This window comes from Tachysurus vachellii, chromosome 17 (assembly GCF_030014155.1).
Source record: "Tachysurus vachellii isolate PV-2020 chromosome 17, HZAU_Pvac_v1, whole genome shotgun sequence".
Lineage (NCBI taxonomy): Eukaryota > Metazoa > Chordata > Actinopteri > Siluriformes > Bagridae > Tachysurus > Tachysurus vachellii.
Genome location: NC_083476.1, coordinates 9,002,026 through 9,020,525, shown reverse-complemented (window position 1 = coordinate 9,020,525; position 18,500 = coordinate 9,002,026). Strand labels below are relative to the sequence as shown.

The following is an 18,500-nucleotide window of genomic DNA, read 5'->3' as shown; positions in this document are numbered from 1 at the left end:
TTGACGTGTTTAGTGAGAGAGCATTAATCCTCTTTTTTCAGTCCTGCACACTTTGCTAAAAAGCCATGGTTACAATTTTGAGCAAAGTATAACTATATTTGGTTTATTCTTGTCTATTTTCTATACCTTTAATGTAATAATTTCTAATGTCTAATTCTCTTTCATTTTCTGCATCTGTCTTTTTCTGTAGGGTGGATGAAGAGGCTGTGGTGGACAGAGGTGCCTCATATGTCAAACATTGTGACAAGGAGGAGGTTGAGAGTATGACACACACACACTTACACGCACACATTACTCCCAACAATCTATAGTTGTTCCTTTGTTTGTTTGTTTGTTTGTTTGTTTTCATTGTTCGGTGTCCATTGTTGATGTGGTAATGACACATACATTAACCCACGAGAGGATTATGGGCAATAAAGATAACAAGTATGTAGATGTTAGAATCTAAAAACATGTAAAGACGTTTACCAGTCTAAACCTCAGTGCACACACAGAAGATCTTCTAAGTTGGTGTTAGATTTGTCATGTTTGCACTGTTTTGGGATTAGATCCAACTGATGTTTGGTGAGTCTATTTATAGAAAACCCTCTAACCACAATATGCACACTTAAACATTAGTCATTGTGACCACATCAGTTCTTTCAAACCTTTTTTTCTGTTTTCATATGTCATCTATTTATTACTTACCTGATCATGAACTTTTAGGGTATGTGACACACACAGCCTCAGTCTGAAAATAATAAGTCTTGGCTGTAATCGAAATGTGCCACCTACTTAAGCATGATAGTAGTCTCGGTTAGTCACACTGTGTATAAATGGAGTGTCTATAACAGGAAGCAAAATCAACCCACGGAGGGAAATTGGTAAACGCTGGCAAGGTTGAATAGGGATAGAAGTATTGCAAGTATAATCCCATGAAAATTATAATCCCATTTCTTGTTTTTTGTCATATTTACTGTGTTTAGGTGACACATTCATTGTTGTTCAAAATGTTAATCCTTCCAAGTAATATTGACATATAAACACATTTTACATATAAACAAATTATGCAATATTTTTTGACTGGATGCCATAGCCTTTGCTGGCTATGCTTTCAGTAGTAGCCTGACACTGTTCTTGGAAGAATATTTCTTTGTAGTTATGATGTATGTCTTGTCAACATTTCTCTTGAAGATTATGTTGTGAGTTTATCATAGTGGTTTTGCTTGTAGAAAACAATGTTTAGAACTACTTTCTGAACTTTTTGGCCTTGGCACACAGTCCCACAAACCAAACACTGCTCATCAACCAACGCCTAGCATTATATTGTAGGGATCAGTGAGTGATCCAGGCAATTTGTGAAAAGAGCCTGTTCCAGTCTACAGGAGTCTTCAGACTAGGAAAAGTTTCACTTTTTAACAGGGAAATTACACTAAACACACTGCCACTGAAACACTGGAGTGAAGAACATCTGAATGTGTTAGAATGGCTTGTTCAAAGCTCAGACCAATCCATGTGATAACCTTTGGCAAGGCTTGAAAATTGATGTTTACCAATAGTTTCCATACAATTTGACAGTATTTGGGTTGACTGGGAGGTAGACAAATGCTTATACAAGCAACAAATGTCAGGTAAACAGCTAATACTGTTGTGTGTGTGTGTGTGTGTGTGTGTGTGTGTGTGTGTGTGTGTGTGTGTGTGTGTGTGTGTGTGTGTGAATTACTTTACATTTGAATATGTTGCCACCCAGGATATCTTATATGGAAATCACCTTTATAATATGAAAAATTACACATTCTTATGATAGTTCCAGCTATACAATTAAGGTGTTTGTGTGTATTTTTGTGTGTGGTGTGTGTACACAGGCCATCACACAGTGTACATTGGCGTCCATGTACCCAAGAGTTACCATCGCCGTCGGAGACACAGAAGACGTTCAAGTCACAAAGAAAAGAAAGAGCGATTAATTGAAGGAGTGAGCGACAAATCGGACACTGAGAATGTGGATGACTCCGCCACCAGCATCCTCAAACCTCTCAGTAAGTCACATGGGGATAAAATATCCAGTATGAACCTCAGTTTTCAGTCTCTACCCACTTAAATTGAAGTCCAGATTCATTAATTAGTAGGAACAGGAAGATCAAGTAGAATGAGCTGCAAAAAGTAACAAACAGTCCCTCTGAATTCTTCTGCAACAGGAGAACCTGAGATGAAATTTCATTTCCTGATATTTACATCCAGATGAGATAAAAAGCTTAAAATATGACACCATTTCTCAAGTGATAAATAATATTGGAAATTTTAAAAAATTGGTTGTGCTGTTAGATTTACTGTGTAAACAGTTAATATCTCTGAATATCTACTCTTGTATTGAGTCCTGGGTTTCACCTGTCAAGACTGCATTTGTTGTTAAAAGGATAACGCCACATGAAGACCAACCAACTGTCTATTTAAAGACAAGCAAGACAATTTTATGTTGAGAAAAGGGGGAAACTGAAAGAAGGTGCAGTATAAACCTGGAAATACGTCACAGTGTGTGAGTGAATGGGAGTTTAAAGACTGTGTGATAGTCTCCAAGTTGCTCTATTCTCTGTAATATTCTCTCTATAATAATATAGAAATATAGAATCTTTTGATGTCAAATGCCTTGTTGTTCCAAGATTTTTGGAGGGGGATACATACATATCACACACACACATAAACCAGAGCTATAATAAACATACTGCCAAAACTCCCCAGTTAAATCAAACTATCAGAAAATCAGTTGATACCTGTATTATGGATTTTTTCCAGTGCTCTACAGAAGTGTTGCCCTTGCATCCAAGACTATGAGTTTGTATCCTGACAGTGCTGACACACACACGCACACACACACATACAATTAAACAATTCCTTACTTCCCAATACTGGTGTGGTGTTGTATTTTATTTAAAGTGAATATGACATATAGACCCCAGAAAAGTCTGAGGGTTGAAGCTGAATGTGGCTTCATTTCATAAGATTGCAACAAAGCCAGAGACCATTAAGCACTCATTTTTATCAAAAAGATATTACAATAATAATGATAGGCCAAGTCACATGGATGCTACTTTGGATACACTGTTATATGGATATTACATGGGCGTGAAATTTTAGAATAGATGCAAAATTTCCCAGAACGCTGAATAGGATTTCAAAATTTTTTTTATTAGAATAATAATAATTATTATTTGTATAACACTTCATTTTTGTTTAATTTTTGCAAAACTATTTACATGATTGGAAAATCTGTCAACATTTCTATGTTTAACATTTTTTACACTCTTTTTACATTACACATGCATGTAATACTGGTCACTTGTCTTTCTGCAGTCTCTTCGGCAGCCGAAAGGATCCGCTTTATTCTGGGTGAGGAGGAAAGTGGCCCCGCACCACCACAGTTATTCACTGAACTTGATGAACTTCTCACCACTGATGGCAACGAGGTTGAGTGGAAAGAGACTGCCAGGTCATGCACGCATGCACACACACACGCACACACACACACACACACACACACACACACACACACACACACACGCACACACCCCACAGGCCAATGGACACAAGGAATGATATAGATAGAAAGACAAAGGGCCACAAACTGTTATTATTATTAGCCCTGTGTCACTGATGTGTCTCAGTATCATAGTGTTGTGCTGAGCTGAAATCACTGACCATTACTGTATGCAGGAGACTACATTTCTTTCTCTGAATACATAACAATACAGATATTCATTAATTTGGGTGAGGTGTAAAGGGTCACAAGTAAATCTTAAGAAGATTATAAAATGGACTATCTTACATTTTTTGCAATGAGAATGTCTTTAGAACAGCACATTTTGTACTTTGTGTTTTTTTTTGTTACATGCTATTCTGTGTTCTTTGTATTTTAAGAGAAAAAAAATTGTGAGTGAGTGGCTGTTTACAGCAGTTAAAATATAAGTGGAAATACATACATACTCATCCAGAAAATCCACAATATTTAATTCATTAATTAAATTGAAGCACGAAGTGTTGTTCATTAATAAAGTAAAAATGACAATCATAGGCTGAGGCATAAGGATAAAACACCTTGAGGAATGGAAAATGATAGGAAAATAACCCAGTTCAGGGTGGTAATGGTATCACATGACACTGTATTGGGTCATTCACTGCACCTGTTGTGTTTTTTTTTCCAAGTTTTCAAAATATTCTTTCTTAAGACCACAGCATGGTTAGAATACAAGATCAACTTTGATCCTGTTCAAGAACTTAAACACTCATAGTAATACTCCAGTGTATGTTAATCAGTATCAAAATTTCTGACTTGCAATATTGACAAATGTTTTTGATAACTAATACAATGGAAAAAAGAAAAATACACTTGGCTTGGAAATTTAGACTTCATAGAATTATCTATGATTGCATTCAGTTTGGTTGAATTTTATTTGCATAGCACATTGTCACAAAGCAGTTTTACGTAAATATAAAATTTTAAAATGATAATTTTATCCCACATGAGCAAGCCAGAGGTAGTGCTGGCATTAAAAACTCTGAGCACAACTGCTGTGCTAAACCATTTCTAGGACCTTGTTGATAAAGTAAGTTTGATATTGACATACAGTTGGACAGCTGACAGAGAGTGAAGGTCAAGTTTTTAAATCAGGGATTTGATAAATGCTAGTTTAAAAGATAGTACATAGCCAGTACTTCTGTTATTACCTGTTTGTAGAAACATGTAGGTAAGGGATCATATACACAAGCTGATAATTATACATGTTGTTATATGTACTTATTAATGTGTTTATTTCTGTAGATGGATCAAGTTTGAGGAGAAGGTAGAAGAGGGTGGAGAGAGGTGGAGTAAGCCCCATGTTGCCACTCTGTATCTGCACTCACTGTTTGAACTGAAGAAGTGCATAGAGAAGGGCACTGTCATGCTTGACATAGAGGCTAACTCACTGCAGCAGATTGTTGGTAAAAACTACAGCCATTTCCAATCATCACATTCTATGATGCAATGCACCTGAGCCCATTAATTCAAGATTCATTATTCTTTTATTCAAAGTATCCATGACTTATTTACTAAGATCAGAACATCTCAAATATGCTGTTGGATCTAATTTAGAGAAGAACATAATTACTCTATAAACACAAATTAAAAAAAGAAAATATGGCTGTTGCTTTAAAAAAGTCTTCAGAAACAGAAGGTGATTTAGTCACTGTTCATTTCATCTGTTTATACACATGTACAAACACTAGGAAAGAATGCAATAAATTTCATACACACTACATATACACTCAATAAATTAGAATGTCATGGAAAAGTTAATTTATTTCAGGAATTCAACTCATATAGTGAAAGTACATTATATAAGTACACACAGACTGAAGTAGTTTAAGTCTTTGGTATTTTTAAATGTGATGATTTTGGCTCACATTTAACAAAAACCCACCAATTCACTCAAAAAATCTGAATACTGTATGGTGACATGCCAATCACCTAATCAACTCAAAACACCTGCAGAGGTTTCCTGAGGCATCAAAATGGTCTCTCAATTTGGTTCACTAGGCTACACAATCATGGGGAAGACTGCTGATCTGATCTTCACAAGGAGGGTAAGCCACAAACTGTTGGCTGTTCACAGAGTGCTCTATCCACGCATGTTAAAGGAAAGTTGAGTGGAAGGAAAAAGTGTGGAAGAAAAAGATGCACAACCAACCGAGAGAACCGCAGCCTTAAGAGGCTTGTCAAGCAAAATCGATTCAAGAATTTGGGTGAACTTCACAAGGAATTGACTAAGGCTGGGGTCAAGGCATCAAGAGTCACCACTCACAGATGTGTCAAGGAAGTTAGCTACAGTTGTCATATTTCTCTTGTTAAGCAACTCCTGAACCACAGACAATGTCAGAGGCATCTTAGCTGTTCTAATGAGAAGAACAACTGGACTGTTGAGAGCAAGTTTTGTGTTTCATTTGGTAACCAAGGTCCTAGAGACTATAGGAAGGGTGGAGAAGCTCATAGCACAAGTTGCTTGAAGTCCAGTGTTAAGTCCACAGTCTGTGATGATTTGATGTGCAATGTCATCTGCTGGTGTTGGTCCACTGTGTTTTTTGAAAACCAAAGTCACTGCACCCATTTACCAAGAACTTTTATAGCACTTCATGCTTCCTTCTGCTGACCAGCTTTTTAAAGATACTGATTTCATTTTCCAGCAGGATTTGGCACCTGCCCACACTGCCAAAAGCACCAAAAGTTGGTTAAATGACCATGGTGTTGGTGTGATTGACTGGCCAGCACACTCACCAGAGCAAAATATGCAGATGAGCTGAAGGCCACTGTCAAAGAAACCTGGGCTTCCATACTGTACCACCTCAGCAGTGACACAGACTGATCACCTCCATGCCACGCTGAATTGAGGCAGTAATTAAAGCAAAAGGTGCCCCTATCGAGTATTGAGTACATATACAGTAAATGAACTTTCCAGAAGGCCAACAATTCAATAAAAATGTTTTTTATTGGTCTTATGAAGTATTCTAATTTTTTGAGAGAGTGAATTGGTGGGTTTTTGTTAAATGTGAGCCAAAATCATCACAATTAAAAGAACCAAAGACTTAAACTACTTCAGTCTGTGTGTACTGAATTTATATAATACAAGAGTTTCACTATTTGAGTTGAATTACTGAAATAAATCAACTTTTCCACAACATTATAATTTATTGATATGCACCTATATATTTATAACCAAATAAGCAAGATGAAAACAGGTTGAAAAACCTTGATTTCTTTAAATTAAAAATGAAGACTTAGCCTGGGTCAATGGCTTGTAGTAGTGATTATGAGGATGGTACTAATTCTTTTTCATTCACTGTCTTTGCCATCCTCTGGCTCGTCCTCTCAGATATGATAACAGACACTCAGATTGAGATGGGGCTGTTGAAGGCTGAGCTGAAGGAAAAGGTTACATACACGCTACTGCGAAAACACCGCCATCAGACCAAGAAGTCCAACCTACGCTCTTTGGCTGACATTGGCCGAACTGTCTCGAGTGCAAGTAGGCTGTTTTCAAACCAAGAGAATGGTAAAGCTGTCTTACTGCTACACAAAACTTCTCTAACTCTCATTCTTTGTGATTCTCTTTCCATATCTGTGTTTAAAAGCTAATATGAACTTTGGCTTTACATTTCTTTGCTAACACTCATATTCTCTATCCCAATTGCCAGAATAATTGGTGTTTTTACCAGAATCTCAGCCATTTGAACAGGCATTGAACTGAAAGATATGCCTTTAAGCCCCCAGACTAAAGATGCACCATGATGTAGTAAAAAAGCAAGAGGCTATTTAAAATGGGAAATATATATATATATATATATATATATATATATATATATATATATATATATATATATATATATATACTTATATATATGTGTGTGTGTGTGTGTGTGTGTGTGTGTGTGCGTGCTTATTTACCTGCTATAAACATGAAGCAAGTTACAACTGATTTTATTACAGTAGATGAAATATCTTAAAATACTTGCCTGCTGAAGTGTTTATGTATGCAGTAGTTAGCATCAGGGGCTAGGCTAGGTTCTGTTAGGCTTTAAATGAGTGTTCTTCTGGACAATTAAAGTGGCTGGCATTCTTGTAAGACACTAAAGAGATATGAAATCCTGAAGATAAAAAATCTTTATCTGTAATATGTAAATGAGCTGTCTATGTCTATAATGAAAAGAAAATCAGCATAATGTTTTACAGAAACCTTTTCTGTATCTTGTGATCTAAACTGACATTTCTTTCTTCTTTGTTCCTTTTTCCCTTTCTCTTCTTTGTCATGGTTTGCTTTCCTCTATGTGTCTGTCTGTCTGTCTGTCTGTCTGTCTGTCTGTCTGTCTGTGTGTCTGTCTGTCTGTCTGTCTGTGTGTCTGTCTGTCTGTCTGTCTGTCTGTGTGTCTGTCTGTCTGTCTGTGTGTGGTGTGTGCCTATCTATGTGTGTGTGGCATGACAGTGCGTGGTTCTGTTGACCACTCTGTGCCACGCTTTAGCATCTCTGAAATTGAAGGCCAAATACAGATGCAGAGAAGCAACAGCGTGGGTATGCTTTGTAAGTCTAGAATAAAAGATTAACTGTAAAAAGTACAAAACTCACACTCCTGTTAGGTGCAGTGAGAAGCTAAATAGATTACTTTGGTGCAAAATACTAACAAAAAGCACTAAAATATGCATATCATGGATATTTGAAGGTCATATCCCTTTTTAAGTTTTGTGATATTAGACACAGGTATTACATCATTATGAACAGTTCCCTTGAAAGGGAATATCTTAACTTTTTATTGTAAGGATACATAAAACTTCACAGTGTTAAATTAAAATGTTTTGAGTAAAATAATAATTCAGTATGACCAGATTTGTTGCTGCGTTTCACACAAATATAGAATAAATTGAAATTAAGATTAAACAACCAAACAAACTAACAAACTAAAAAAACAGCAGCGTAACTATATTGATCCAGATTTTGGTCATAGGGTAACTAAGGCCTCCAGGCTCCCATAGCTGTGCTCCCTCTGTCTCACTGAGGAATGTCAATGTATTTGTTCCAGTGGCCTTCGAGACCTGAGACTACCTCTCTGATCCTTATACCAGTTTATTTTAATTCTCATCAAACTCTTCACAACTTCACAAAAAATAAATAAATAAATAAATAAAAAAAAAAAAAATTAACATCTAGAAGGTCCCAAATAAGCAGGACAGAGGTGAGAGAGTTAAGGGAATAAAAATGCTAAAAGCTGGATAGGTAACAGATTTAAACTATAGCAAAAGATTTTCCTGTGCATAGTCTTAGGACTATGCACAGGAAAATCTTTTGTGGAATCAAGATATCTTACTTTATCTCAGAAATGCAATTACAAAACCCTCCCTAATAATGCAGATGCAATGCTACACCAGTATTTTTTTGGCTTCAAGCAAAAGCATAAAATGCCTGTTAGTTTTGTTTCAGCTAAGTTTTTTGGCTGCATAATATATAGCTTTCACTTGTTTTACTTTTTCCACTGTGTGTATTATGTGTGCTACTACTATAACTGAATGGCTTTATCTGTGTAACAAATAACCAAAAATAAAAATACAATACACAATAAAATGTTTAACAACATAGTGAGGACAGGATATAGAAATGTTCTCAAGCTTACTTATAAAAGTGAACAACGTTTTAAAATGATTCAGTGATTTCTACCTGCCATGAGCTCCCCTTTCAATTTGCACCTCTGATTACAACAATGCCATTCTCACAGTACAAATAAAGGCGAGTTAGCACAAAAATGTTTCTAAGCAGTAATGAATTGCAAATTTCTCATTATATACACATTCAGTTTATCCAGTCATCAGTGAGGCCTGGTCTCTGTCATTATGTCTATATTTGTCATTGACCCTTTGGATATTTTCTTGTTTATTTTCTCTGATCTCTATATTATCTTTATAATTATATCTTTCACTGACTTTTTGTTTGATTACAATAGTGGGTTGTCATCCTTCATGTTCATGCTTGTATATGGTTCAAGGTCTACAATACAAGCAAAATATACAGTAGATGTAAAACCTATCTATACAATTTGCCACTAACACGCACTCTAATCTGACACCTCTTACTGTTCAAACTAACCCAGCGTCCATTATTACTGCACTGAAATGTCATAAAATTACCAAGAATATATAACTCAATATAATATCCTATTGCATATTTTTTGGGTTGCACATTGAGAGAAGGGCTATAGTCATTACTGGCACAAAATTAATCACTAAGAGTAATAATCCTCATTAATTACACAAAGAAGCAGACAGCCTGGGCCGCACTTCTAATCCTGCCATTGCAGCCTATTATTAACTGGCTAATCAGAACTAATCAGCTGATTAGTGGTTTGTACAAGATGAATGGAAATCTATTCATTTAAACTGTTTAATCTGTTCCTGGAAAACTGTTCTAAGTACATTATTCATAGTTTAAATTTAGGAATCATGAAACTTTAAAATTAAACATAGATACAAATAAACCTAGAAGTATATACATTTAATCCTTGTGCAACTTTGGAAAGCGGATACACACACACACACACACACACACACACACACAGACACACATACAAACTACAGTAAGAAAACAAGAACTTGCCATGTGATCCACTGAGACACATGTTGAGATGACACTGAAATGATTACTAAATAGCTAAAATAACATGGGACTTATTTTTTATGCATATATAACAGTATAAAACTGTTTTAACTCATTACATAAAAAAATATGTAAAAATTAAAAAATTGGCTTTTTTTTATTAAATTGAAATTATTCAACATACATGAAGACCTTTCTTGATTTGCATTTTCACATTTTTTGTCACAGAAAGCTGGAAATGCAGGTTTCCAAATGAAATATTTTCTGCCCAAATTAGGGGTTAACATGATTCAAAGGAATATTGTATTCTTTCTCATTTACACAGGTACTCCAGCTGCAGTGCCCCAAAATCTGACCTCCAGCAGCCTTAATGACCTCTCTGACAAGCCTGAGAAGGACCAGGTAGGACAATGACGAGGACAATTGGTGCCACTAAAACCTTGTGTACCTGAATGTTTTCTGAAATCCTCATGTTAACTTAAACTTACTCTTTACATTTTTTCAGTCATTTCCCTTTACAGCTCCTAACTCCTAACTCTAATAACTTTAAGATATTAAAGGATGAGAGTTGGCCTTGACTTTCAATAATAGCTTTTTCAATTTATAAGACCAGTTTAACACTTTTATCAGGAATAGCAGTGACGAAATCAAGAATTGTAATGAAGTACTAACAGATATACTAATTTACACATGTACCAGTTTCCCACCTGTATCTCTCTCATTGTGCAAATACATGCAATAAAATAAATTTAATTGATCCCACAGTGAGGAAATTCACTCATGCATTCACAATAATGCATACAATAGTTTTGTTACAGGTTTCCACAAACATTTGGCCATTATAGCATACATTAAAAAGCTCAAAAATATTTCACTTTCTATTACCAACTCATACAAATATACCCACATACAGTATGTTGTGATAGCTTCACTTTTCCTCTTCTCTCACACACAGTCAAATACAAACAGCTCATTCTCTCCCGTTGTCAGAACGCAACAGACTCTAAATTACTCCTCAGTGAATATGGGCTTCTCTTTCTTCATTAAAGATTTCACACAGTACCTTTCCTCTGTTTCCTGCACTCCAGTTTGGATGCAGTTTCACTCTCCTAGTCACAGGAATTGGTTTATCTTCTCTTCTTGTGTCAGAACTATGGTATTCGTCATGTAAAATCAATGCTGCAGGACAAATCACAACGGGAGTCATTATTCTGATAACCTCTGATAATCACTTATCCAAACCTCATGGTTAAACATTCACACACAAGATCAAGCATGTTTTGTGTGTGTTCTTGAAGCTCTGCAGCGTATCCCTGCATGACCTTTAGTAGTAGACTTTGCTTGCTTACAGTTTCAGGACAACTTTTTTCTCTGACTGCTCATAATGTTTCTTTTCAGTATCTATAGAGGGAAACACACCATGTTTAAAGACATTGGCCTAGGCTTTGTGAAGTGTTTAGTAAATTGTCTATTGGTCTCTACTTTAATTTACAGAAGCTTCACTTAGAAATGAAAAAACACAATAATTAGGTTACTCAGTTTCCGAATCTATTTCCTGAGCAACCTTTTGGTTTGGGTTTTAAGTTGTTGTTCAGAACAGATTTTCTTTTCTAAAAAATGTTCTCATCTTGTTGCTGTCGAATCTGAAGGTGGAAGATCACAGAAGAGTGTAATTTTTGTTCTTTTCTAAACATCAGAAATGCTCATAGATTTAATACCCTGCACCTGAAAACTTTCTTTAAAATATATTTCAATTAAAAAAATTTATTTAATGTCCTGTTGTTAAGGTATGTCCTTTTAATATATTATTAGTCTTACCCTATTTGTTAATTTTGTATTTTTCTCCACTGGTATGTTTTTATTTCATTTCACATTATAGACTGTGACTGACACAAATGTTCTGAATACTGGATTCTACTATAGCATAAATTGTGGCCCATTTTTCTCTCTGTGCAGTTAAATAATAAATTCATGAAGAAGATCCCACGGGATGCAGAGGCATCTAACATTCTTGTTGGTGAAGTGGACTTCTTAGATTCTCCTTTTGTGGCCTTTGTGCGGCTCCAGCAGGCCATCATGCTTGCAGGGCTCACTGAAGTCCCTGTGCCTACACGGTAATCTACAATCTAAATTAAGGCTGCAGTGGTATGAAAAATTACTCTATATATGATCACTATAAGTTTAATCAGACTAATCTGTAAGGCTACAGTATGTTTAGGAAAAAGTGTAATAATAGAAAAAGCCAAACTGAGGTCATATTTGAAATGCCAAATTTAATTATGGATAATGTAGAAATAAATCTCTATTAATGAATTAAAAACAAAAACGATAAGAATCAGTATTTAACATCAATTAGTATCAATTGTTGTGGCACCAATGCAAAGTATTTAAACGTATTTTATCAAGGAAATCATTTTTTAAATGCACTTTATATAGCATTTTGGTGGCAGCATCATTCATATCTCTGTTATTTCTTCACCATGCTGTACTTTTATATTGCAATACATACACACTCACAATAGTAACCTAAGTCTATTGTTTAACAGATTAAAGGTAGACATCCAACAGACACTATAGCAATCACTGACAGGACATTGAAATGCAAACACTTACTGAAGTGCACACACAGTGCACAACATGCAGGGGTACTATGTCAAATCTAAATCATTATCATTTCCGGGAAGAATGAACTGTTATGTGATTAGTCATATAGTGGAAAGTTTCATAAATGCTATATGATAATGGCTTGTAGTAGCTGATAAACTCAGATGACTTTGAAATTAAAGCACAGATTCAGTCAAGTGTATAAATGGAAAACGCAGTTTAAAGATTAGTATTTCACTTGCAGATGGACTGTGACTGAATTATGACCTTGTGCTTATAAATACTTGCTCTATATGCACTGCATGTTTTTAGCTATGTATGCAAAATTAAAAGCTCATTTTTTTGCCTGAATATGATTTATTTTGTATTGTTTTTCAGATTTTTGTTTGTTCTTTTGGGACCGACAGGAAAAGCCAGATCATACCATGAGATTGGTCGAGCCATTGCTACTTTGATGTCAGATGAGGTGTGTGTGTTAGGGATTTTGTGGCTATGGGGAACCTTTAAAAATATCACTGTGTATGCATGTGCCAGGAAAAGCAACACATTATATGAGTTCGGTGATGTTGGAAGAAGTATACAATCACAAATTAAACAGTGTGGTGAACAAATTCATTTACTTAAGTCATGTTTTCAATATTTACTCCTAAATATTAGCATGTCACATTCTTCACACATGTTTGGAGTTTTGAAGATGCATGATTCTCTGTGCTCTAGGTGTTTCATGACATTGCATACAAGGCCAAAGTTCGGGGTGACCTATTGGCTGGTCTTGAGGAATTCCTTGATGAGGTCATTGTGTTACCCCCTGGAGAGTGGGACCCTGACATTCGTATTGAGCCCCCGAAATCGCTACCATCCTCAGACAAACGGTACACATGTAGTTTATCTTCACACTCAGTGACCACATCACAGTCTAAAATGGTATAAAAGTGAATCAAATATAGAGAGGTTTTGACATTTATATTTCTATTTGCTCATTCTTGTCCATATAGTAAGAACAACTTAGGAGCAGGAGGAGTTGGAGGTGGAGATGGATCCAAACTTAATGGTGATGCTCCTATTGAAGGTGGTGCAGGAGGAGGTGGTGGAGGTCACCATGTTGGAGAGGAGCTCAAGTTCACTGGCAAGTGAGTGGTGTTTGGCCTTTATTCTATTGGTAAAACTGCAGCGCAAACACAGAGGCTTGGATGTCATGCTGTAACACTAATGTCACTAATGTGTTAACACAGCCCTTATGCTAACACTAGCTCAGTGATTATTATTTTATTTTCACTGCTTTTTTAAATCGCTCTCTTGCTATCTGTCTCTCTTTTCTCAGGTTTTGTGGTGGTCTGTGTCTGGATGTTAAGCGGAAGCTGCCATTTTTTGCAAGCGATTTTTACGATGCTCTGAATATCCAGGCCTTGTCTACTATTTTGTTTATCTATCTGGGCACCGTAACCAATGCCATCACCTTTGGAGGCTTGCTTGGAGATGCCACAGATAACATGCAGGTACAGAAGATTATTGCTCAGCTAATTAAAATAATGAGTGTTGTGGGAGTTTTGAGGTTCGAGAGATTTAAAGAATAAAGTATAACACTGGTAGATACGGGCAAGAATAAAAAGGTTACACAATTTATTGTGCTCAGCTGCGCAGCAGGACCCAACACTCTACATGTAGCATGAGAGATGAAGGGCCACGATCATTGATTACATCAAGGTTTTATAGACAGAACTCAAGAAGAAGAAGATATGTAAAAGCAAATCATCATCAATCATTGGCTCAAAATTACTGCATGCTCATCTCCTGACCAAGCTAATCTGTCCAGGCCAAGGTCTTCTAGAAGGCTTACTAGAAGATTTACTGGACGTTGTTTATGGACAACTCGTCTCCAGTCCCTACTGCCCTTGTCATAATTTTAACAAAACAACTGATGACAACGTCAGTCTCTGGTCATGACGCATACAGGGTACAAGCATAGGAGGACAAAGCCTTATGAACATCTTTAGATTAGAAATTTCCACCACAATTCCCCCCTTTTGTCCCTGGGACAAATATGTTTACATTGGTAGGAGGTGGGGAAGACGGTGTGTGACTTTGTGTGTATGTCTTGTCTCTACCTATTCGGATATTCAAAGACGGATTGATTTAGTGTTATCTAATAACTCTTTAAAAATATCACATTTAAGATTTTTAAGATGAATTTTTTTATTCACTGTTGTGCGTGTGTATATGTATATGTATATATATATATATATATATATATATATATATATATATGTATGTATGTATGTATGTATGTATGTATGTATGTATGTATGTATGTATGTATGTATGTATGTATGTATGTATGTATGTATGTATGTATGTATGTGTTTTTGGCTTCCATCAAAAAATGAAAAAATGACTGATTTGAGATGGCAGTCACACATCTCTGTGAGCTGCAGTTTCAAAAAAATCTTGAAAAACCTACGAAGTTTTTCTATTTAAGGTGTGTTACAGTGTGTTGGTTAAGTCCAGTGTACTATATTACGGGATCTTTTTAACTATATTAAAAAGCAGTGGTCTATTAATGTACATTTCAGTAACAAATGCTGAAACTCAGAGATCTTTTTGAAATGTATCTTTTAGTAGGTATGTGTGGTGGTACATATAGCCATGTGCTCTGGAATCAGAAGGCTGTTACAGATCTATTTGGATTTGTAGGTGTTCTGTAAGTCTCAAGCTAAGAAGGATCAGCTTCACTTTAAATAGTAATGAATTACAAAGTATGTGAGCGAGCACACACACACATATGCACACACATGCACACGTCAAGCATGCATACTTACACACACATACACAATTTGTTTTCATATCCTTCTGATGTCCTTTCATTGCAGCTGTGGAAAGTTTCAAAATGCAAATTAGATTTTTTTTGGTTTTGTTAATAGTTCTTGTTGCTATCTATGAAAAAACTATTAAAATGGCACGAGGTTCTACTACCCCAGCCACTCTAAAATGTTCTGTCAATCATTCTGACTCCATTAAATTCCACTAGGTTATAATTTTATTTTTTAATTTAGATATCTGAAGAACATCAAACAATTCTCAAACTGACTTCAGACACCTCTGCTTCAGAATATTGTCACTTGGTGCCCAGAATATTCTAGAATATTTGATCCACTCACCACATGCTGCTTCTCTTTTTGTTTGTGATTGTGGATGTTCTTCAGATTTTTGCATGGATTTACCCCTTTTGTGAAGCTGATTGTATTGTTATGCAGTAGCATTTACACCAGTCAGCTATTGATAACATTACAGTGGCACCTGTCAAGGTGTGAGGATTATAAGGCAAAAAGTAAATAGTTCTCAAAGTTGGTGCAGGAATAAAAAATGGGCAAGTGCTAAATTGTAATTGCTAGATGACTGGATCCTTGGACTACATCACTGCAGATAGGACGGAGTGTGTATGATGACCCCAGTGTCAAAAATGCCTACAATGGGCATGCGAATATCTGAACTAGACATTGGATCAATGGATGAAAGTGGCCTGGTCTGATCTCCTTGTTTTTTACATCATGTGGATGGCGGGTACTTGTGTGTCACTTACCTGGGGAAGAGATGTAACCAGGACGTACTATGGGTAGAAGGCAAGCTGGATTCAGTGTAATGTTCTGCTGGGAAAAATTGTTCAGAAATGCTTTTTTTGTTCAGAATCATTTTAAGTGTTTGTGTATTTGTTAGTTTGAGCTTTCCTAATCCTGAAGGACTTTGGAAGAGGTACTGACTTTCATATGGATATCTTACAATTAAGCTTTATTCCAGATAGATGATGTCTTCTAGACAGTAGTCTTGGATTTTAATTTTGATATGTATTGCATGTGGCACTGCATGAAGAGACAATTAAGGCAGGACAGGGATACCTGACGGCAGGGTGGAAAAAATACCAATTAATATTTTTTCCTTTTTCACTTTTAAAAGCTAACATACATGAGAATTAGACAGGCGTTAATCAAGACAAATAGCAAGAATTGTCTGATGTGCCATCAGCTGAAACAGCAGATGTAACATCTCTATAAACAGATTTTAAAAGATTTCCATCCTATTTTCATTGCATATGGAGTGCTTGCACCTTTGTGATTTTTGTTATGCCCAAACACTTTGATTAATATCCCAGAAGCTTTCATCTTTCTCTCTCTCTCTCTCTCTCTCTCTCTCTCTCTCTCTCTCTCTCTCTCTCTCTCTTACTGTAGGGTGTGATAGAGAGCTTTGTGGGAACAGCATTGGCAGGTTCAGTGTTCTGTCTGTTAGGTGGCCAGCCTCTGACAATCCTTAGCAGTACAGGGCCGGTGCTTGTGTTCGAGCGGCTGCTGTTCAACTTCAGCAAGTGAGGAGGACTAACATGTATACACACACACATACACACACTATACATCCTTGCGAGGTGATACCAATGTTACACCGTATGTACAGCTAAAACATTTACTCTTGACATGAAATATAAACATACAAATGTATTTTTTAAATACTAATTAATTTTATCTTAGTCTTATCTATCTATCTATCTATCTATTTTATCTTATCTATTTTATGACTTATACTGTATATTATTGAGATTTAGCTATCCAAATATTACTTAACAGAAACAGATTTAATCTTTAATTAACTCTATCAGCATTCCAGTGGATAAAGTGGATAAAAGTCTTTACTTTGACCAAGCTGACTGTCTCTTTAAACAGTATTTACTATACAGTATTTTAATATACTTTGATATAATTGATGTATTGAAAGCTTATTTTTGCCCCATGGCATAATTTTGATTTTATTGGGAGTGCACCTGTGTCTGTAAAAGGGTGTACATATAGAGGCAGTGCATTTTTGCAGAATATTGAATGTAGAAATTTTAATTTTCTTATTTCTGAAGTCTTTGCTTTCTAGTTTCTTGCCTGACTTTCACAAAGTACTCCTAGTAGGAATGATAGACCGAGAAGCCACATGTCCTCTAATAGCCTGATGTACATAGAAGCCGAACCTCCTCAGACTGATGGATAGTTTACTCTCTATTTCTAATTTACTTTTTTCTATGAAATCCCATTAACAGGATTCTGTTAATTGTTATTTGACTAACTGACATGATTTTTATGATTGGCTATTTTCAGGGACCACACATTAGACTACCTAGAATTTCGGCTGTGGATTGGACTGTGGTCAGGCTTCTTGTGTCTGGTGCTGGTGGCGACAGATGCCAGCTTCCTTGTACAGTACTTCACACGTTTCACAGAGGAAGGCTTTGCGTCTCTCATCAGCTTTATCTTCATCTACGATGCGTTCAAGAAAATGCTCAAGCTTGCCCACCACTACCCCATCGATACCAATTACCACTGGGACATGGTCACTCAATATGCCTGCCAATGCATGCCTCCTGAGGGTATTTATACACCTGTGTATTTATGATTAGAGATATATAAATACATACCTGTGTATAGATCTCCCTATGTTTGTTTTTGGTGTTTGTGTGTAGTGTATAAATACTAGTTGGCGTATGGTGTCCACTATGCAAAATGACAGTGACACTTCTTTTGCCTAACAAGCAATAAAGCATTAGTGTATTTTCAAGGTTTAAGCTAAATCACAGTGAACATACTCAAATCTTTATCTCAGATCTGTTTTGTTTGTTTAAATCAGGCAACATGTCTGTCCCAGATGAAAAAACTAAATCACTATTCAACTCAACTGGACAGGTGAGTGTGTATATATGTCTATCTATACATGTGTTTTTAAATG

General features: G+C 36.0%; 1 protein-coding gene across 3 annotated transcripts in view; it reads left to right on the top strand.

Moving 5' to 3' along the window:
• slc4a4b (solute carrier family 4 member 4b) overlaps positions 1-18,500 on the top strand; it is a 38,393-nt gene that overhangs the window by 11,365 nt on the left and 8,528 nt on the right. For all 3 annotated transcript variants that reach the window (XM_060891743.1, XM_060891745.1, XM_060891744.1), the window contains exons 2-15: positions 191-261; positions 1,845-2,018; positions 3,331-3,466; positions 4,796-4,956; positions 6,882-7,061; positions 10,471-10,547; positions 12,102-12,259; positions 13,128-13,215; positions 13,467-13,621; positions 13,745-13,879; positions 14,071-14,245; positions 16,970-17,103; positions 17,876-18,144; positions 18,402-18,457. In XM_060891743.1, coding sequence (XP_060747726.1) covers positions 191-261; positions 1,845-2,018; positions 3,331-3,466; positions 4,796-4,956; positions 6,882-7,061; positions 10,471-10,547; positions 12,102-12,259; positions 13,128-13,215; positions 13,467-13,621; positions 13,745-13,879; positions 14,071-14,245; positions 16,970-17,103; positions 17,876-18,144; positions 18,402-18,457 — 1,969 coding nt within the window. The remainder of the gene's footprint in view (positions 1-190; positions 262-1,844; positions 2,019-3,330; positions 3,467-4,795; positions 4,957-6,881; positions 7,062-10,470; positions 10,548-12,101; positions 12,260-13,127; positions 13,216-13,466; positions 13,622-13,744; positions 13,880-14,070; positions 14,246-16,969; positions 17,104-17,875; positions 18,145-18,401; positions 18,458-18,500) is intronic.